The sequence below is a fragment of the Astyanax mexicanus genome, chromosome 17, assembly GCF_023375975.1.
Source record: "Astyanax mexicanus isolate ESR-SI-001 chromosome 17, AstMex3_surface, whole genome shotgun sequence".
In the NCBI taxonomy this organism is placed as follows: domain Eukaryota; kingdom Metazoa; phylum Chordata; class Actinopteri; order Characiformes; family Acestrorhamphidae; genus Astyanax; species Astyanax mexicanus.
In genome coordinates, this window is record NC_064424.1 from 44,882,103 (window position 1) to 44,904,436 (window position 22,334).

At 35.8% G+C, this 22,334-nt stretch overlaps 2 protein-coding genes across 3 annotated transcripts in view; one reads left to right on the top strand and one right to left on the bottom strand.

The window, feature by feature from the left end:
• Nucleotides 1-9,092, bottom strand: part of dnai1.2 (dynein, axonemal, intermediate chain 1, paralog 2) — a 35,822-nt gene extending 26,730 nt beyond the window's left edge. The window contains exons 1-16 of one of the 2 annotated variants that reach the window (XM_049466147.1): nt 8,852-9,090; nt 7,434-7,502; nt 7,189-7,287; nt 6,470-6,550; nt 6,003-6,129; nt 5,804-5,856; nt 5,563-5,718; nt 4,920-4,979; nt 4,063-4,191; nt 3,674-3,758; nt 3,451-3,568; nt 2,107-2,150; nt 1,769-2,016; nt 1,118-1,207; nt 940-1,027; nt 368-447 (exon numbers count right to left, since the gene is read on the bottom strand). In XM_049466147.1, the coding sequence (XP_049322104.1) occupies nt 368-447; nt 940-1,027; nt 1,118-1,207; nt 1,769-2,016; nt 2,107-2,150; nt 3,451-3,568; nt 3,674-3,758; nt 4,063-4,191; nt 4,920-4,979; nt 5,563-5,718; nt 5,804-5,856; nt 6,003-6,129; nt 6,470-6,550; nt 7,189-7,287; nt 7,434-7,502; nt 8,852-8,893 (1,569 nt within the window). In that variant the 5' untranslated portion in view covers nt 8,894-9,090. Of the gene's footprint in view, nt 1-367; nt 448-939; nt 1,028-1,117; nt 1,208-1,768; nt 2,017-2,106; nt 2,151-3,450; nt 3,569-3,673; nt 3,759-4,062; nt 4,192-4,919; nt 4,980-5,562; nt 5,719-5,803; nt 5,857-6,002; nt 6,130-6,469; nt 6,551-7,188; nt 7,288-7,433; nt 7,503-8,851 lie in introns of both variants that reach the window. The other variant, XM_049466146.1, reaches the window with a different exon arrangement.
• Nucleotides 9,093-10,287: 1,195 nt separating this feature from the next.
• On the top strand, nt 10,288-19,476 carry zmat1 (zinc finger matrin-type 1). Its single transcript, XM_007253938.4, has 7 exons — nt 10,288-10,523; nt 13,652-13,758; nt 13,972-14,061; nt 14,300-14,435; nt 15,336-15,602; nt 15,869-15,959; nt 16,083-19,476. The coding sequence occupies exons 1-7, from the start codon at nt 10,400-10,402 to the stop codon at nt 17,161-17,163; spliced, it is 1,896 nt and encodes a 631-aa protein (XP_007254000.3). The 5' UTR covers nt 10,288-10,399; the 3' UTR covers nt 17,164-19,476.
• The last annotated feature ends 2,858 nt before the right edge of the window (nt 19,477-22,334 follow it).

Here is a 22,334-nt window from a genome sequence, read left to right on the forward strand (position 1 = left end):
TTATTATCAAGTCAGTGCAGTGTTTTCCCTGAAAAAATTATAGCACTTACAGCACTTCATGCTTCCCTCTGCTGACAACGTTTATGTAGATGCGATAGATTTCATTTTCTAGAAGGAATTGGCACACTGCCCACACTGCCAAAATTACCAATTGGTCTTATAATATTAAAATGATCTAAAACACTGATTTTTGGGTTTTCATTGGCTGTAAGACATAATCATTAACAATAAAAGAAATGAATGCTTACAATAGATCACTTTGTGTGTAATGCATCATACAGCCATAATGGAAAATATAACCACAGTGTAAACAAACTGAACAAAATTTAAAACAATAAAGTAAGCTACTGTGATCGCTGCAACTGACCTTGTGAATCTTGCCCTCTTCTGTGCCAATGAGAAACAAGTAGTCAATCTGCTGATGGAAATCAAAAGATGTTCCGCAGGCTGGAATAAAAGAGAAAACACATGACTGAACAGTGCAAACAATGTATTTCAGTCTGACCATCAGAATGGAGGACAAAACTTTACATACTTTTATTGCATATGGCAAAATAGCAAAATAACTACTGTAGATGTCTATCCACCTTATTCTGCCACGCCTACTTTCAAGAGTCTTTTTCTTCTTCCACATTAGTGTTAGAATTTCCAGTCAGACATTAATATTTAATGTAATTGCAGTCTGAAGAAGCTTCTGCTGTGGACACTTTTCATAAAGTAGCTAGATATGTAAACCCAACAGTTTAGCAGGCTGTTCTTTAGCATATACGGGAAATGGCAAAAATCATGGGACACTTGTTTCTGTTTTATGATGTTCCATGTCAGTGTAATGACACAGTGTTTTTGCGTGATAGTAATGGTAGAAAAGTTTCTATATTGTTACCCTAATGCAGCGCAAACTCTAAGACAGGATGGTTAGAAGTAATGCAAGCATCTTACCCATAGCAGGAAGCTGCATGCCCTCTTGTCCATTAGAAATAGACCCTTCTACAGAGAGCCTAATGATATCTGTGAATACCAGCTCATTCTGCAATTTAAATCATGGGTATTATTCAAGCATCTGTCCACTATATACACACACAAAGTATTCAGAAAGTGTTCAGATAAAGAGATGTACCTTCACAAGAGTCCACGACACCACACGACCATCAGAGGAGATGGAAAAGAAGTTATGATTGTTGTCGATGTCATCCTTCTGCCACTTCACCTGAGGGTGACATAAAACAAGAACAATCACGTCAGGCCACGACAGGAAACAATGACATGCATTATAATAAAGCTTTGTTCAGGGTAAGCATCTGCGACACGCCCAAAATACACAGCCTCACATAACATGATCAAACACTGCAGCCTGGCTGCTCCTGTCAAGGGAAATGGCAAAGAAGAGGACATGCTGTCTTTACTACGCCTACTGTCTATCCACTGTCAGCAGTCAACAGTCAACAAGGGGGGCAGATATAACTAAATTTTATACTGAATTATATAAATTATTTAATTATATACATTTTACAACAAAAATAATGCAACAATAACCTAAAACAATAAAAATATTATTTTAAAAAATGTAGATACAACTGTATATTGTAACTATTGAAATGGCACATAACAGAAAACAACGGATACATTAATCCATTTGCATTGCCCTTTGTTGGCTAACCAGACCCTCATTTAAAACAATGGTTTATGGAAGTGTATCTTATATAAGAGTTTACCATTATTAACACACTGACCTGTGCAGTATGTCTTTCAAATAAAGAGCGCCCCCTACCTGCCACACAGGGTCTGTGTGTTTGCCCATTTTGGCAGTGCTCTTGTAGATGGGCTGCGGCCCTTCTTCCTTCAGGTTATAGACGCCCACAGAACCATCATAAAAGCCCACTGCCACTAGGGAGGACAGCTGCTTGTGGATGTCCAGACACATGACTCCTGACAGGGTGGTGAAGATGTACTCTGGGTAGGTGGAGTTCTTCAGAGAATAGAAGAGGAGCATGCCCCGTCCCTGCTTGGTAAACTTATCTACAAAGAGAAAAACAGCAGAAAGGTCAAAAAGCAGAAAGCATGTGTGCTGTAAATAATATTTCAGAAGACATTTTAGAGACAACTTACATGAGCCAAGTCCTACAGCAAACAGGTCTTTGTATTTTTGATTCCTAGAAAGCAGAGAGCAAGTTATATGATATTCAGTAATCTAATTTAAATCTTGGGCCTAATTTGCCAGCTATTCATTTTTTTAAGAATATCATACCTATATACTGTACCAGTAAAGGTTTCTACATTACATCTGAAGTCATTCAGCTGACAAAGCAACAGCATTTAGGTGCTCTAATCTGGGGTGCTATCAACTATTAACTCTAATGAACGTATCATGTACAACAGAGGAAATTCCTGCTCTTCCTTTCCTGGGATGGTCCTGATGAGAGCCAGTTTCATCATAATGTTTATGATGGTCTTTGTAATTGCACTTGAGGATACTTGTTGATAGAATGATATTTCAGATTGACTGACCTTCATTTCTTTCTTTATTTAAGTCTTTTTTTTTTTACTTAGTTAAGTATTTCTGGCTTCTCATAATCTGGATTAGAACATTACTCTAATAGAGCTATTTGCTGTATTCAAACTCTACCTTTTCACAAAAAGCTCTCAAACACATTAAGAGACAAGAAATTCTTGACGAGTTTAGCACAGCTGTTAACTGAAAGCCTGAAATCCAGGTGACACTACGTCATAAAGCTGACTGAGCAAATCCAGCAGAGATGTGCAAAACTGTCTCATTTAAGATAGAGAAAAATTTAAAATTTACACTATATACTTCTTATTCACTTGTTTTTTCTTTATAGTTTGGATGACTTTACTATTAAACTACCATGCGCATTTAAAAATTATGTAAAAAATGTATAAGGAGTGTCCAAACTTTTAACTGGTACTGTATCTCAGTATATCCATTGATATCAGGCACAATAATGTAAATACATATATACATAATATTGTCCATTAATACTATATATTCAAAACCATACATAGCCATTCATCCATCTCCATATTCATTATTTAGTGTCCAATAATTCTGTACAAATGTAATGTTATCAATTATCAACCCTTATTAGTAACCTTTAATATTTATACATATGCATTTATACACACTAATACTATACCCATGAATTCCCATATCCATCTATACCCATTAATACTCATTTCTATACCCATATAAACTCAATAACACCTCATTAAACTCCACCTCACACCATCAATGCTCATCCACACCCAGTAATATCACATCCATCCATACACGTTAATATCCATACCCACAAATAGCACACGCATCCATACCCCATTAATATACATACCCACAAATAGCACACCCATCCATACCCCATTAATATCCATACCCATACTGCAGGTAATCTATTTCAAGTTAAATATTGTTTCTTTCACTCTATTAAACGTACTAACCAGCACAGAGCAGTCACTGACAGATGCTTGGCTTTGTCATACTGGAACTTCCACAGTGGGAGAAGTGTGCCCTCCTGTTCTCTGAATTCATCTGATGCATCTTCAAAATACTTAAAATCTAAAACGTTCACAAGGGGAGAAATGGCAGGTTAAAAAAAACTTTTTTAGGCACTATTGTAATGAGTATTCTTTTACATAACACTAAAAAATAAAGAATAATTACCCTGAGCAATGTCATCAAAGGTGTTCTGAGTCACCATGCGCTCAATGATCTTGGTTACCTTTGCCACTTTGGTAATGTCATCACTCTGATTCAGAAGAAATTAAATTCATACAGTATATCAGCGTTTGAATAATAATTTATTCAGGTTAAATGTTTATAATGCAGGGTATATGTAAATGGCATTCTGACTGCATGTCTTTATGTAAACAGACAATTACAAATGCAAGCACAATATCCAGGCATCAGGATAACTACTGTTTTTAGCCATGCGAAGTTCTGTTCCTATCATACAATGTCAGAACCTGCATTAGCAAGTCTAATCACTGTGATAATTACTGTGTAAGTGTCATTGTTCACCACACACTTTCTTTAACAGTATCAGCTTTTACCGGATTCTCCACTACTGTCATCTTCTTCTTGCCTTTGTCTTCCTCTTTCTTGGAGACGAGGGTTTTCTGTTTCTCCTTGCTCTGCTCCTGTTTCTGCAGCTCCTCCACATAGGCATCATAGATCTCCCACTGCAAAGACACACACACACACAGACAGTCACCAAGGTTATTTATTTACTGTAAATAAGAGTACAGCAAACCCAGCACAAGCACAATTCTATAGTGTTATTGTTAAATGTTTACAGAAATGTTGGAGACGGTCAGACACAGTAATGTACAATAAATTGAAAATATTATTACATGTCACTGATCTTCACATCAAATGAATATGGAAATGATGTGAATCTTAACCGCGCAGCTGGATTTAGGGCGTCAGTGTGTCTTTTGTATCGCGAGGGACGTGTTAATATATTTTAACAGCACAGCGCTTTTACGTGTCTCAGCAGAGGATACTGACCTGCGTATTTACGCTGTAAAGGTGCAACAGCGGGTAATTTAAGGGAATAGCAATGTTTTCTTATTTTTTATTCTGTTTATTAGATCAGCATGTTTATTTGTGGGTTAAGAGCGTTTTTTGCATGCGCTGCGCACTATTATAGAGTTTTGGCGGGGTGTCCATTATGTTTGTAGACAACCCTTCTAATAAAGGGCATATCACGATACAATAATATTACGATACATTGCCTATGATAACAATAATATTATTATGATCCTGGGATTCTGTGATACTTAATATATAGAGCCAGACAATACTCTACAATACTTAATGCAATCTATGTTACTGAAGAGGACAAAATACATCTAAATAAGCAAATACCAGGAATTATGCAGTTTTTTATGCCACTTTTTTATATCACCTGGTTAGCTGTAGCAGAAAACTTGGCTCGAGGTGGAGGTTCAGTTTGACATCCTCTTTCCTGTAGAAAGAAAGCAATAGTCTTAAACAGTCACCAAAACAACACAATACAGTACTATTTGTTGTAGATCTATATATAGCTTGATTTTTTTTTATTTCAATGACATTTTCGTACTTTTCTCTGGCTAGTGCAAAAATATTCAACCCCACACTGGAGATAAGGCAGTTAAGGCAGTTACCAGACTTATTAAATGAACATTATATAGAAACAAGCAATCATTTAATCCCAGAAACAAGGACTAAGCTAGTTTTATCCATTTCCCAGTCATGAAAAGTAACAATAACATAATTTTCCTGGTATAATTTAGTTAATGTGAGACCAATATAAGAAATAGAAAGAGTAGCCATTAAAAACCTTTATAACATAAAACAAGCTCTCTTTATTCTAACCCAAAGAGATTTTTAAAACAAGTTAACTATTTTTTATTTTAATTGTTTAATGTGGATTTTTTCAATAATCCTTTTATTGAATTTCTTTTAAAAATGACACTTGGAACCGAAAGAAATGTTCTTAAAAGAATCTCTTAAAGAAACCTTTGCAGTACCTTTATTTTTAAAGGTGTAGGCTGTGATGCTAAACTTACTCTGGGAGGGTTGTTGAGGGTCTGAGAAGCTCTCTCGCTGTAGTTAAACTGGTTGGTGACTTTGCGTTCCATCTTCCCAGACTTGACGTCCACACTGTCAGGTCTTTCTTCTCCAGCTCCCTCTTCTGCATCACCAGTATCTTCAGTCAAATCCGCCTGTTCAACACAGGTCAACACACCATCAGCTTTAAAGAACCTTTGGTTGCATCGCTGTACAAGTATTGGTTAGTTGTTTTGTTACCGGAGTGTCTGGCTTTTCTTCAGTTTCTTCTATAGAAGCTTCAGCTGGCTTTTCTGAGAAAACAAGCAAGCATTTCAAAAACATTAGTCAAATTTCATTTTATGGTTTGTGATTTTACTGAGTAGTTAACAAACCCCCAGCATGAGTCTCTTGTTTGGGTCATATTTCTTTTTTTATTTTACTGGGTGTTTAATAATACCTTCTGGAATCTCTTGTTTAGCTCTCTGTCTTCGAGCTTCATCAGAGTCTTTGTGCAGAAGATTGCCCTCCAGCACGAAGTGAATAGCCAACTGGTCCACACTGCTGATGGGTTTGTAAGAGCGTTCCTGAGGAAACACAAAATATATAGAAAGACATGAGCAAGTTTGCTAAACAGGTTGACATTAATAATCTTGATTTTACTAAACTATGTTTGTCATTTTTACAAGATCCAGTTTTGTTTAAAATGTTTTCTGTATAGCTCAAACATATAGTGGAGCAAAACTGAGCTTCATTTGCATGTATCTAAGGTTCTATACAGCTGGAGAGAACTGGAGCACCTGATAATTCATTGTTTTGCCCAAAATAAAACATGAGTGAAAAACATTTGGACAGTGAATGTTCAGTGTGCTGCATAATGTAACATTAGTAATTGCAGTGAGGCAAATCTGAACTTTGAGGCTTTACTTTGAAGCTGTATCTGACGATGTTCTGCGGAGCGTGCGGGTTGTTTGCTGTCAAGACACGAGTAAACTCCTCTTTCAGCTCCTAAAAACAAAAGAAAACAGAAGAAAAAGCATTAACATTGCAAAAGTGATGATTTAGGATTAACAAACCCCAGCTTCAATTTCCAAGAGCAAACAGAACCAAACCAAACATTCACTTTCCCCTGTCAAATCAAATAAACACTGACACTACAGCGAAATCGTCCCATTTCCTTCACACTGCTGGCTTTAAATTCCTCTGTGTATACTGGATCCAGTATAAGGGTGGGCGATATGGCCCTAAAATAATATCACAATATTTTACGGTATTTTCACGTTAACGATACTCTTGTCAATATGACAAAACACTAAATAAAAAAATATATATTTCAAGAATACACTACTTCAACAAAATGACAATTAAATTTGATTATTTTATACGATATGATATGGCACACCCCTAACTGAGATATTAAAAACACAAGAATTTTATCAGATTTGTAACAGAAATCAGTGATCCAGAATGTCATGATATTAATAATAACGCACTCCAAATATCTTCATATATCCAGGATTAAAGTAAAATAAATGATACTGGACAGATATAATCTGTCTCTAGTAGATATATAATGGTAAAGTCAGACTAGAGCACATGAACACAAGCTGTTCCATTTCAACGGGATTGAACATGATCTCACTCACAGCTTCAGAGAGGTCCAGCTGATCTGCAGGCTTCACTAAAACCTTCCCCTGCATCCACTCTTCTCCTCCATCACCAGCCTCTGTTCCATCCTCGTCATCCTATACAGTAAAACAGCACTGTTAGATACATACTGCTTCACTTTCAGCTCCATTTATTTTACAATACTGTGTGACTCAGTTCAAGATAATAGACATAATAATAGAGTAAAGATAATCGAGGAAAGACAATAGAGCGTGAAAAATACCTTTTTCTTAATGGAGACTTTGTTACTCTTTGCAGCAGGTGCTTTAGACTGAGAGAGAGCAATCGATCCCTGTGTGAGGAAGACAGATATATAAGTGTAGGGTGGAAAGATTTCTTAGACAGTCTGTATTAAACCAGAGAGGAAAGGAAAACTAAACTTCTAGACCTTCTAGACCTTCTAGAGTTACTTAAGCATTGTTTGAGTAATTTATTTAAAATGAATCAGTGAGTAAAATGACAGTCATGACTTATTTTTTTTATTATTGTTGTTTTAATGATCTGTTAAAAAGAAATGTTCTAAGTCATATTATAGTAAGATCTGCTCAATTAAGTAAAGAAAAAAAACTTTAAGAAATGAAATTTAGTCAATCTAAAACATTTAACATTTAGGCTACAACTTTGAAAGCATCCTCAAATGCATTTACAAAGACCATCAAAAAAGCTATAATGATTAAACTGTCTCTCATCAAGACCGCCCCAGGAAAAGAAGAGCAAGAGTTCCCTCTGTTGCACAGGACAAGTATATCAGAGTTACCAGCCTCAGAAATCACAAGTTAACAGCTCCCCAGAAAAGAATGTAAGCGTATTCCCCCCACCTAAAATAATAATAATATTGAAAAAATCCAGCACATTTTTTCTTATTATTAAGTAAACTGCTGTCTCATTATATTGTCATTATTTTGAGACAATAATTCATTATTTTGAGATATTAGCTCTTTATTTTGTCTCAAACTAATCTCCAACTTACTATAGCACCTCACACTAACAACTTGTTATCTCAAAATAACAACTATTTCAAAAAACACATTACTATCTCAAAATAATGACTTACTATCTCAAACTAATTAGATAGTATGTCAAAATAAAGATAGAACCTCAAAATAGCGACTTACTATCTTAAAATAAAGACTGACTATCTTAAAATAACGACGTACTATCTCATAATAACGACTTTCTGTCTCAGAATAACGACGTACTATCTCAAAATAACAACTTAACTTTACTATCTAAAAATAATGATAGTATCTTAAAATACAGACCTACTATCTGAAAATAACGACTTTCTGTCTTTGAATAACGAATTATTTTCTCAAAATAATAAAATAGCAGTTTACTTCATAATAATTTTTAAAAATGTGCTGGATTTTTTTTTGTTGTAAAAATGGCGGGAATAGGCTTATATAGGTAAGAGCCACCTAACTAAACACTTCACACAGTTAACGTTACTTTGGTTTGTTTAACACTTTTAAGTTTGCTTGTTACATGATTCCTTATGTGTTCATTCACTGACTGGTACTTTAAAGCGTATATTAGCAGAAAGACATTTAAAACGTTATTTAAAACATGTAACGTTATATAAGTAAATACACTGAATTTAAAAAAGGGAGAGAGTAAGTTAGGTTAGCTGCATTCCTTTACCTGTTTGGAGCGAACTGTCCCTGGTTTCTGGGGCACTGGCATTGTTTCAGCTAATTTTAGCTAATTCTATTCTATTTTATTTTGTCAGCGTAGCAAAGGAAACGCCACACCTCGTTTCTAACAGTGATAAAAGTGTATAAAACTTTATATCGCTTCTAAATACAATATTAAAGAGTAAATTATTCTCAAGCGAGTATCTGCCCCCTGGAGACCCCGAGTCCGTTTACTGTTGCTATGGATAAGTGAGCATGCGCAGTTTAGAAAGCTTGCTCACTGACTGCTAACCGCTAGAGGGAGGCAGTGAGTGAGTCCTGAATGAATGGGGGTGAATGGAGCTAAATGTCTTATTAAAACAAATTAAAAACATCCACTCGTCGAGAATGATTCTTCAGTTTCAAAAAATAGAATAAGAGAACTTTCTTCCTTTGGGTGGTCCTGATGAGTGCCAGTTCTATCATAACGTTTTTGGTGGTCTTTGAGACTGGACCTAAGAATACTTTCAAAGTTCTTGATTTTTTTTATATACTGACCTTCATTTCTTAAGTAATTCAAGTAATAATTTTTCCTTTATTTAGTTAAGTAGTTCTTGCCATAATATAGTGTAGATCATTACTCAAACTCTATCTCTTCACAACACAACTGATGCTCTCTAACACATAAAGAGGCAAGAAATTCAAGTAAAGAACTTTTGACGAGGTACAGCTGTTAAAAAAAATTATACAGTATTTCAGTATAATTTGAGTAAAAATAAACGTGTTATTTTATTGTGCTACTTCAGTACTGAGATCTTTATATATTTATATATTATATGAGCAATTCTCAATTACAATTTACATTTTTAGTTCTTACATACCTTTGGCAAATTAAAGTTTGCCAGTATTTGGTGATTTATCCTTCAGTAACGTTTCTAGAGCTTTATACATGAAAATGTTTTTAATGATCACTATTATATTGTATGTGACCGATGAGAATAAATGGGTTAATAAGAAAGAATGGCTTTTTATGAGTTTTTGTGTGTCCATTCATTGAGTATTCAATGCATTTAAAACAAAGCATGTATTTAAACACACCAGAGGGTGGCAACACGCAACTTAAAGCAACTACTAGAGTAAACACGCCCATTTACAAACACGAAGAGAACTGCCGCGCGTGCGCAGTGACCAAGACTGAGCGGAAGTCTGAGGGATTCATCTTATCGAACCGACTCTTTTGATCTGTTCATTTCAATGAACCGACGAACCGGTTCAGGAGATATATTTTTTATTGTCGTGCCCATTTAATTATTTATTTTCGATATTTCGAGTGAATTTGATGCTCAAAGTAATAAAAATGCCAATGAATCAGCAGAGAGACCGTAAATTTCGCCTAGATAAAAGTTAAAGTGGATCATCTGATTAGTTGAAAAACATCAGTTCAAGGGAGCCGATTCGCTGACGACTCGCACGTTCCTCAATAGCGGACATCTTCACTAGTGGCTAAAGCGGCTAGCTAGTGGGGTTCAGCTATGTTTAGTGAGGATTAGCGTGGTTTATTAGATTAAAGACCATCATGTCTGTGTTGGAAGGTGGCGTATCGTGTGGTGTAACGTTAGATGTGGAAAATAATGGTACAGTTAATCCAGATTCAGTGCAAACAGTACAAAACACTAACGCCCCTAGTTGTGATGTGGAAGGTGAGTTTGGTGAGGCCACACAGCGCTGGCCAAAACACGGCTGACTCTCTGCCGGAGTTCAGCTGCTTTTCCCTGTTTTTGACTCGACTTAAGCACATTTCCGAGACTGTACTGGACTAAAAATGCTCTGTAGTTGTTCGTGATGGACTGGAGGCGAAGTTCCAGCAGTTAGCTAGCTTGTTAAACTCGCTAGCTAACGCTAACCACTAGCTATAGCTCCCTGAGCTGCCTGGCTAACGATGGCTGGCTTTCGAGCTTCCACCCATCTCAAACAACAGAGCGCTAATATTCAGTGTTTGGGTTTATATGGGGATATATTGGTAATTTACGGTGTGTAAATCGTTTAGTTCTAAAGTGACTAGAGCAATACAAACACTTAGATCAGCTATAACGTGTTTACTAGTAATACAGCTCTGGAAAACAATAAGAGACCACTTAAAACGAGTTTCTTTGATTTTACCAATTTGAAAACCTCTAGAATATAATCTAAAGGAAAATGGATGGTCACAAGCCATCAAACCAAACTGAACTGCTTGAATTTTTGCATCAGGAGTAAAGGCATAAAGTTATACAAAAGCAGTGTGTAAGACTGGTGGAGGAGAACATGATGCGAAGATGCATGAAAACTGAGATTAAAAACCAGGGTTATTCCACCAAATATTGATTTCTGAAATCTTAAAAATATGAACTTGTTTTCTTTGCTTTATTTGAGGTCTAAAAGCTCTGCATCTTTTTTTGTTATTTCAGCCATTTCTCATTTTCTGCAAATAAATGCTGTAAATGACAATATTTTTGTTTGGAATTTGGGAGAAATATTGTCTGTAGTTTATAGAATAAAACAAGTTGTTCATTTTTCTGTTCATTTTACGCAAACATATAACTATACATAGCAAAATCACAGAAACTGAAGTGGTCTCTTAATTTTTTACAGAGCTGTGTATCAACAATACAAGTCCTACCTTAGGTGTTAACGTTACTAATAAAAACATCTAATTTTAACAATTATTTTATTAAAACTTCAGTTTCAGATAGTATTTTTTAATTCTAACTAGTAAAACCTAACCAGTAAACTGTTTTAGCCTAACTTACAATGACAATACAAGTCACAAGCCTAACTTAATTTTTACTTGTAAAAACTCAAACTTACCTCTGTTATGCAGCTTTTACTATTAAAAAAGGCTACTTTCTAAAATTAGCCATAAAATGTTTACTTGTAATATATGATGTCTATCTTAATGTAATTTTGACTAGTCATATTTTATTGATTTACATGGAATCTCACTCTCTTATCCATAATAACATATTAGCTAGTAAAACCTAATTCACAGTGCCTTAAACCTCAAATATATGGACTCTGTAATGCAGTTTTTACAAATAAAAACATCTAGTTTGAACAATTTTACTATTAAAAGCCCGGTTTGTAAGTTAAAACTATTTTAACTTGATGTACATGGAATTTCACTCTTTCTTATCCATAAGGATGTTTGTACTAGTTAAACTCCATTTACAGATACTATAATTAATGTTTTGTTTGTTGAAATCCTCACTTTAATTCTGGCTAGTTGGAAAACACTTCAGGTCCATATGGAAAACTATTTCAGCTTAAAATGACAACAATACAAATCCTAACTAATAATTTTTACTAATTAGAACTCAAATTTATGGTCTCTCTACTGCTAATTTCAGTTATCAGTTACGAAATGTTTACAGTTCATAGTATCAGATCTATAATGGACCAAACAAATTATTTAAAACTAGAATGTTTGATCTTTGTAATGCAGTTTTTACTAATATTTTTTTCTTCAAATTAGGACGGCATATCATTAATCTAATTTGCGCTAGTCATATATTTCCTTTGATTTACATGGAAGCTCACTCTCTCTTATCCTTAATAGCATAACCATAATAACCAGTTACAGGTATCAATAATTCATATTTAATAGCAGAAATTGCCATTTCTGATATCTACACTGTAATTTTTTCTAGGACATTTCAGGTCAGCATAGCAACCCCTTTTATTCTATTATTCTTTTATTCTATTGCATTAATAGAACTTTCCCTTCAGAGATCAGCTCTGTTTTTCTATTATAACTCTATCATTTATTTTTTATTAGTAGAAATTATAATTCCTGATGTCTATAATGTAATTCTTACTAGTGAAAGTCCAGGTCCACATATACATAAACTTATAAATTATTTCTAACTATTTTGAGTAGTTTTATATAAAACTGCACAAATCGTAAATGCCCGTCATTAAGGATATGTGCAGTTTTTATGACGTTATAATTGTAGATGAAATAAATTTTAACTAGAAAAAAATATGATGCACAGCAAACTTTCAGTATTCTGTATTCAGTATAGGATAGTATTTGAATAGTCATAAACATGTACGTCGTAAACAGCCCACCCATAATTTAAACCTTACTATTATTAGTTATCTGTTTAAGCTTTGTATTTATGGCTGTTGATTAATGTTAAACATGAAGCTCCATAAACTTGTTCACACCTGGATTGCAAAAGGTGTTTATTACAAACAGGGATAAACAGATAGAAATATAGAATGCTGAAATATAGCTATGAAGCTAAGTAATGTTTTTAGTAGTATTACTTTCAGAAGCTAAAGCATGTGATATAAAACATGTTGATATCTAAACAACAAAGATGAACACTAAATATAAAGTGCTAAATACTAAATATATTTAGTTTGTTTAGGTATCAGATTAAAAATACATTGTTTTTAAGCTAAATTAATATATAAGCATATAGAGTATATGCAGTATAGTTTTTTGTTTGTGTGTCCAGCAACTCTCCCATTTCTCAGATGCACATATCAGATTTGTTTTGCACGTGTTTATATTTTAGGCCTGTGATCAGCATGGTTTTCATGGTGTTAAAATTGGAAAATGGTCTGTTATCTTATATTAGATGCTACAGTATACTTGTAATGGTTTTTATTATTAGAATTATAAGAGACACCCTCAAATAAATTAACGCTTTTTTTACGGTCAAATTTTAGTGTACTATATGTATTTTGATGTGAATATTTAGTTTTAAATGCAGTGTATTTTATTATTATTAGGTGTTTGTTTTGCTGCAGTTTTGAGCTGTTTTTTGTATTGTCTTCGCAGACACGGGCAATGACAATGAACTTCTAAAAGGCCTTTTGACAGATACCTTCTGTCAGGTGTGTGAGGCAGTGCTGCTGTTTGAGTCTCAGAGAGTCTCTCATTATGAGGTTTGTGTGAGCACAAGTACTTTTTTTGTTGTAATTGTTGCATTTTGTGATTGGTGGTCCCAGCAAGTAAATGGAAATTGGCAATGATTAAACTTTAGACGGATTTAGGTAAAATAAAATTAAATAAATGCAAGAGAGAGAGAGAGAGAGATTTCCTGTGGAAATATGTTTGCATTGCTAACTAGCCAAGTGTCATTTGTTTTCTGTTATAAGGGGAAAAAACATGCTCAGAAAGTCAGACTCTACCTTCAGACTAAGAAAGCAGAAAGGATCATGCAAAGTCAAGCAAATAGCAGCTTTCAGGTAAGTCCCAATATAGTTTCTGCACATTAAGCTTCGTATTGTTGTTGTCACAGAAAGAGCACAGATCGGCACCAAAAACTCATAAGCCCTTCAACCTCTTTAAAACCACAATTCTGAGAGAAATTTGTTAAAAATGATACTAAAGAACAGTGATTTACTTACACAGAAGTACCATAGGACTTTTATTTTCTAAAACTGTTTATTAAGATCACCAAATAAATTTTCCTGTCTTTAACAGAGCATTAATGTGAATCCTGAGAAGTTCTGTGAGCTGTGTAACATGGTGTTCAGCTCCCCGGTGGTTGCCAAGTCGCACTATGAGGGTAAAGTTCATTCCAAGAACATGAGAAAAAATGACACCACACCCACTACAGGCAAGTATGATAAATCAGCATTTAGGTTTATAGCCAGCAGCCATACGAAATCAATGGGCAGTTTGTTAGAGCTGTACATCACAGAAAAGTCAATGCTTTTATTCACAGTGCAGCATAAATTGTGAATTGTTAATTGTTTACAAATGTGACTGCAGAAATTGTTTTTATGTGTATTAAATTTTTAAATATCTGTTTTCCCATATATTCAGTACGGCTGTTTTTAACCCTTATCTCTGTGTGTTCCATGTTATGTTGTTTTACTTGAGATTTTTGATATTTGATGTTTATATTGTGTATGATTTGGCAGTCATCAAAGCATGTTGTTGATTTTCCATTTAACAAATGAACAAGCTGGTTTGATTTTATATAATTTTATACAGGAGGAAAATATAACAAATATAAATAGCACACCTTACTTTGTTTTAAAATATATAGTAGTAACCCACACAACAAACACAATCAGTTATATGTGGTTCTGTAATTTAATAGATTTGATGCAGTTAAGTCTTCACCTTAAGATTAGGGATGGGACAAAATGTTAATATCTCGATAAATCATATTGGTATTGATTGGGATACATTGTTAATACAGGGCATCAAATATCACTATTATTATTGAAACATAGGAACTGTTTCATAAGTAATCAATTTGATTTACTAAAGTTACTTCTTCATTCAATTAAATGAATAGGGTTCGATTATGAATTATTATTTTATCCTCTTTAGAAACACATATGCCGTTAAGAATAGCGCAGAATTACAATATTATGATATCATCATTATTGTGGTAACTGTATAATGATAATAACTTATCGTAGGATGCCTATGATTAACACCCCAACTTAAGTACCATGATTTTCATTTTCATAACTTCACAGCTTCTGTCTTTAATGTTTAGCAGATCTCAAGACCACAGCAGGTCCTGTGACTGTGCCAGTGGCTCCTCAGGAAGGTGCTATAGAAAGTAAAGCAGATCAGGAGCTGAAGGACAGTCCTGATTCTCCTCCGCAGGAGGTCAACCTCAACGACCCCGACAAATACTGCAAGCTGTGCACAGCCTCGTTCAACAACCCTGTTATGGCCCAGCAACACTACAGCGGTCGCAAGCACCAGCGCAACCAGGCTCGCCAGGAGATGCTCGGCAAACTGTCCTCGGAGTCTGAAACTGGTACTTACTGTGTGCATTCGCTCTGTGTTCTTGTGTTAAATCTGGTACTGGCTTAATGCTTTTTGCTGCAGCATTTTGAATGATTTTTTTTTTTACATTTTTTTATGTAAAACATTACATTTTGAATGTAAAAACACTGAAATTAAAGTATTATATAAGTTTTTGGACACTGCTTAAGCTTTAATGGGTGTATTTTAATAGTATTTTAATAGAATTTTTATAATATTATTTTTTTAAACTTTTTTTTCCTATTTTTTTTTTTCCAGCAAACACTCTAACATGTCCAGTGTGCTGTGTGACACTCAGCTCTGTGGAAACATATGAGGCTCACATGCAGGGCAACAAACACTTTGTGAAGTGAGTTGTTTCATTTTCAGAATGATTCCTCGCCTTATTCTTTAGTGTTTATTTATATTTTTGTTAATATTATTATATCATATGATCCTGATATCATTTCTCACGTTTTATCTTTTTATTCAGAGAAAAGAAGACAGTTGGTTTATGCAAATCTCAGAAGAAGGTGTACGACTCGTTTCAGGACGAGTTGGCCGACTACATCCAGGTGCAGAAATCTCGGGGGTTAGAACCCAAAGCAAAAGCAGAGGAGGAGCTGAATGACAGTGAATCGCTTGGGGAGGAGCCAGAAATGCCTCCTCCTTCATCACGTCTGCCTCCTCCTCCTCCTCATCTCTCTGCTCTTCCTTCTTTCCGTCCACCACAGTGGCGCCCACCATTTCAACCTCAAACTGGTCTTTTTGGCTACAGGGGCAGGTTCCCAACGCACTTAATGCAGCACCAGTGGGGTCAAGGCTACCCGCCACATCCCCCTCCTCTTATCCCTGGACTTACAGGTAGATCATTTCGTCGGGGGCGGAGTCCAAGCTCATTTAGCTCCTCCTCCTCATACTCTGACTCCTCCTCATCCTACAGTAGCAGCACCAGCAGAAGTCGTAGCAGCAGCAGTGACAGTGGCAGTGACAGCAGCAGTGACAGGAGAAGACAGAGGACGAGAAAGAGAAAAGAACGAATGATGAAGAGGAGGAGAGAGCAGGACGATGACTCCAACAAAGATGAGAGAAGAAGGAGCAGCAAGAGGAGGCGACGGGGAAGAGAAGACAAGGAGGAGGAGGAGGAAGGACACACAAATAAAGCTAAGAGAGAGAAGAAAGTGGGTTTTGAGAAAGATGAAGATAAAGAAAGGAGAAAACGGAAGGAGAAAAGGCACAGAGGAGGAGACTCGAGTGAGGAAGATGAGCACGGGACTAAGAGAAGACTTGGCAAGAAGAACAGGAGAGAAAAAGAAGTACGTTACGGAAAGAGAAGGCGGGAGGAGGATAAAGAGGTGGCCAGGGAAGAGGGAGAAGAGCAGAGAGAAGGAGTGCAGATTAAAGGAGTGCAGTCCACAGCAGGGGAGCCTACAGAAGAAAGGACTGAACTTAGAAGAGAGGAGAAATCAAAGCGCAAAAAAGAGAAGAAGAAAGCGAAGGGAAAGACAGACGAGGGAGACAAAAGGACAGAAGAGGAAAAGCTCTGGGATGAAACTATTTTGGGCATATTTTGATTTTTTTGTGAACTATGTCCTGATCTTTTGCTCTGCACTGGTCTCAGATCAGTGCACCCTTGCTTGACAGACTATAATGTGAATCAGGACAGATTTATTTATGTCTACCTTGTTCACATTTGGCATTAGCATGTGTCCAAAGCTCATGTGTGAACGGTATATAGTTTTTTTTGTTGTTTTTTTTGAGGATGCTCCATAATACGATCAATCAAACCACATTGGGAGATGGTCAGAGATATATACTCAGTGCGTCCCTGACAGCAAAGCCCTGCTAACATTAATCATGTCACTTTAAACATGCACATTAAGCATAAGATCATACTGTCCATCAGAGTTAGCTAAGGATGCTAAAATAACAAGCTAATGGATGTAACTGACATTTGAACAAGCAAAATCTAAGGTCCTGTGTCTCGATTCAGGCTGATTATTCATTGCAAAGAAACATTAAGCACTCTAAGTGCAGTAGGCCCCAATCACACATTTAAATGAGAAATCCAGTGTGAAATAGACTTGGTTGTAGTGAAACACAATAACAAGTACAAACTTTTGTTAAATAGTCCACCTCCATTCACCCCCAGCATTCCCAAATACTCTACTTTTAGCCAATGCTCCCAACAGGCTCACACTGCTAGTGATAGGCACATTGCATTGCCCATGCAAAGAAATCACTTTTTTACACCATTAATAAGCTCAAATTAGCTTTAAATTAGAACTTTGAAAGTGCACAGGTTGCTTATTAACAATAAACTCATATTAACAACAAACAAAACTACAGCTGATATATTACGTGAATTACTAAGCGCTAGTTTTGGTCAGGAGTTGGCTAATATATTGCAACGATGGCAGAATTCAAGGGTTATTAAAATTGCAAACTGCGAGGCTCTGAGTGCTCCAGCGGACTAACGCAATGCCACTATTATCAGGAGATTGCGGGTTCGAATCCCAGTCATACAGCTTGCCGTCAGCTGCCGGAGCCCTGAGAGAGCACAATTGGCCTTGCTCTCTCTGGGTGGTAGATTACAGTAGATGGTGCTCTTTCTCCTCATCACTCCTAAGGTGATGTGGATCAGCACAAGCCTGCATCTGTGAGCTGATGTATCTGTGATGCTACTCGACAAGGCTGTTTCAGATGTATTGAAGGAGGCATGTGCTAGTCTTCACCCTCCTGGCGTTAGGGCATCGCTAATAATAGGGAGAATGCAGCTGAGTAGGTGGGACTATCTAAACAAGCTAAATTTGTGGAAAAAATAGAAGAGACTATAGTTATCATGACTCAGAATTTAATCAATGAATTGTGGAGCTACTTTTCTAATCATTCTAAGCCTGTTGGAAGCATCAGCTAAAAGTGCTGTATTTTGGAATGCTTGCTATCATGTTTCACTGCACCCCAAGTCCATTTCACACCTGATTTCTCCTTTACATACTAGGTATTAACGGCTATGTTTTGGCAATCATTTGTGATCATATTACCCAGCACATATATTAATTACAAGTGTGAACAAGGGCCACACTTTTTGGTTTATCAGTGTTTTGGTTTATCTTTTTGTTCCAGTGTTCTTCTACAGAACCTCACTTCTGTTTTTCAGAGCTGAAATCATGGTGATTTGTATTATGTATTGTTGATATACAGCTCTGGAAAAAAAAGACCTCTTCTGTTTCTGAATCAGTTTCTCTGATTTTGCTATTTATAGGTTTATGTTTGAGTAAAATTAACATTGTTGTTTTATTCTATAAACTACAGACAACATTTCTCCCAAATTCCAAATAAAAATATTGTCATTTAGAGCATTTATTTACAGAAAATGAGAAATGGCTGAAATAACAAAAAAGATGCAGAGCTTTCAGACCTCAAATAATGCAAAGAAAACAACAAGTTCATATTCATAAAGTTTTAAGAGTTCAGAAATAATCAATATTTGGTGGAATAACCCTGGTGGTTTTTAATCACAGTTTTCATGCATCTTGGCATCATGTTCTCCTCCACCAGTCTTACACACTGCTTTTGGATAACTTTATGCTGCTTTACTCCTGGTGCAAAAATTCAAGCAGTTCAGTTTGGTGGTTTGATGGCTTGTGATCATCCATCTTCCTCTTGATTATATTCCAGAGGTTTTCAATTTTGTAAAATCAAAGAAACTCATCATTTTTAAGTGGTCTTTTATTTTATTTTATTCCAGAGCTGTATATGATCTGCTACTATAATGACCACAAATGTATTTGCACAGTCAACATGCTTAACCCACGTTGACGTTAGGGCTAAGCGAATGTATCTTCTCACACTCTAACATTAAATAAACAGCATTAATTACTAAATATGCTTTACCTTTTGTAAAGTCATTGATAAATGTGGCACTAAGCCAATATCATATATAAACACGAGGTCGATTTTGGATAAAAATATGGAATTTTATTTTAAATATCATGATACGGGTGTTACTATATTGTCAGTATGTTGAGATATAGTATTTTAGACATTATTCTTGAAATCAAATCTTAGAAAAACTATATTAGTATTTGCAAAAAACATACAAAACACTAATATATATAAAATTTGAGTAAAAGGAAAGTTCACAACTTGTGCATCTCAGAACAGAGTACAACACTGCCATCTAGTGGGTGGGGTTTAAACACTGTACATAATGAACCACTGTCTGCCATAGAGCTGGGCATTACAATGATATTTTTCGTATCATATTGGGATGAATTTTCTTATTGTATTGACAATATGCTTTAATAAGTATATCGAGCACACAATTATTGCTACAAAAATAAAAAGACCCAACAGTGCAATTTAAGTGTTATATTAAATTGTGTGCAAAAAAAATGTAACTAAAATATCTGTACTATGCATGAGAGTGTAGTTAAGAAAATTTAGTGTATTTTTTTTTTGTAATTCCAAACTCTAACTCAGGGGGGCGCTGCTTATCTATACATGTTAATCCTTTTCAATATGGTGAGGAAAACCAATGATTGCAGATGATGCAAATTGTGGTGGTGGTACACATTCACCACCAGCGCTGAGCTGAGCTTAGTGTGGTGCAGAAGAGGCTTTTTTATATCCATATCAGTGCTCTGAAGACGTATTGTGAAGTGAATGGTCAAAGCTTTGTTAATTTGATGACGGCACCTTAAGAACCTTTGAAATTTGCTGTCATGAAGCCATATGAGCATGTTTATGTATATTTTGGTGATGTGAAACAGGTGCGTTTGGTGCAAATGAGGACACTTGGCTCCCACCTGGTTGTTCGGTTTTTAGTGCAGTCCTCATTTGCCCCTAAGAGAAGAAAAAGAAGAAGAAGAAGAAAAAGAAGAAGTGTAACGTTTGCCTGTAGGCCTGTAATGATAATCACATTATCGGTTTTATTATATAATAAGTTGTCATGACCTCAATACAGTTTACAGGCCTCAGTTTTGCCCATTGTGTTTATTTAATTAGTTTTTCTTTTTTTTTTTTGATAATTTACTACTTTAATCTACTTTTTTCACCACTATTGAAAGGCCCAACTATATTTCTGTAAAACAAAACTACAGTTAAAAAATATTTATTGAACTTCCTTTTCACTTATTCAGAAAACCAAAAGTGCTTTTTTGTTTTGCCATTTTCGGCAAAACCATTTTGGTTGCCAATTTTAAGGAAATCATTTTAAGTAGTGGTGTCAGTCGATTAAAAACATTTATCAAATTAATCACGTTTACTCACACTTTCTCTTACTGAAGTCAAAGTTAAATACCCTTTTGATAATGGGTATTTAAATAGAAATAAAATATTTTTCCTTAGAAACACTTAGATATTGTAAATATTGTAATGTGCTCAGTTACTGAGTTTAATGGAGAGTTTTAATGGAGAAAATACATGCTAGTGTAGCTCTATATTCCACCTTTAATAGCTTGAAAAGAGGAAACATGCATCAGCTGTGTATGTGTGTGTGTTCATAACCACAGGAGTGTATGTTAGAGAGAGAGCATCAACTTCTACATTAATAAAAGTTAATCTATCTTCTGAACTCAAAAGTAAGCATTGCTGTGATATACTGCTAAATGTTGACAGCCCTAAATTTAAGATATTTACACATTGAATTACTTTTTTGTATCTGCCTGGTGGCCAATCTTCATTAATTGCACATTGCACCAGTAAGAGCAGAGTGTGATGGTTCAATAAGCAGGGTAAGAGCACAGTTCTGCTCAAAATATGTCAATGCACACAGAGCATACCAGAGTTCAAAAGAGGACAAATTGTTGGTGCACGTCTTGCTGGAGCATCTGTGACCAAGACAGCAAGTCTTTGTGATGCATCAAGAGCCACGGTATCCAGGGTAATGTCAGCATACCAAAAAGAAGGACCAATCACATCCAACAGGATTAACTGTGGACGCTGTAAGAGGAAGCTGTCTGACAGGGATGTTCAGGTGCTAACCAGGATTGTATCCAAAAAACATAAAACCACGGCTGATCAAATCACGGCAGAATTCAATGTGCACCTCAACTTTCCTGTTTCCACCAGAACTGTCCGTCACCACAATAAATTATTGTGGTCTAAAACCAGGTGTTTCAGTTTCATTGTCCAATCCCTGTAGGTCTGCTGAGCACAAGAAGAGACCTGTATGTCCGTCACACGATTGCTCTGTTGCTCAAAAATGTGCACAATCATCCAGATAAACTAAAACTTTCATACCATTGTGATCCTAAGAAAGCAGGCCATGCTTTCATATGGCTAAATGATTAGATTTTAAGTGTTATGGCTGAAGTTTTTCTGTAAAAGGACTTGGATTGTCATCTGTTTTCTTTACTTTTTTACTTTTTACATAATTTTGACAAAATGTCTTTTTACATGACTTAATGCCATAACAAACCTACAGCACAAGCTTCACACTGTGTCGCACAGCAGTTATTATGAATTCTGCTTCTCTGAATTTTTCGCACACCCTTCTTTTCCGGACTCTTTTGTGCGCTTTTATGATCCTAAAGTTGAAAGCCCCCCAGTAGACGTGAACGTGCCGCCACCTTCAAGAGGCTCTGAAGCCCCCTGAGATCTTGTGTTTTCAAAGAATGATGTGGTTTTGTTCCCGGTGTCTGTGTCGAACCCTCGACCCTCCGAGGCGTGCTTTTAACCCACATCCTCCCCCCTGTACGACCCTCCTGTAGACTCCGGAGCCTCTGTAGCCCCTCACAGG

Excerpts from the sequence above, each read along its gene's own strand:
- zmat1 (XM_007253938.4), top strand. The coding sequence starts at position 10,400 with ATGTCTGTGTTGGAAGGTGGCGTATCGTGTGGTGTAACGTTAGATGTG. Across the intron at positions 13,759-13,971 it reads AGAGAGTCTCTCATTATGAG|GGGAAAAAACATGCTCAGAA; the intron begins GTTTGTGTGAGC and ends TTCTGTTATAAG. Across the intron at positions 14,436-15,335 it reads TGACACCACACCCACTACAG|ATCTCAAGACCACAGCAGGT; the intron begins GCAAGTATGATA and ends AATGTTTAGCAG.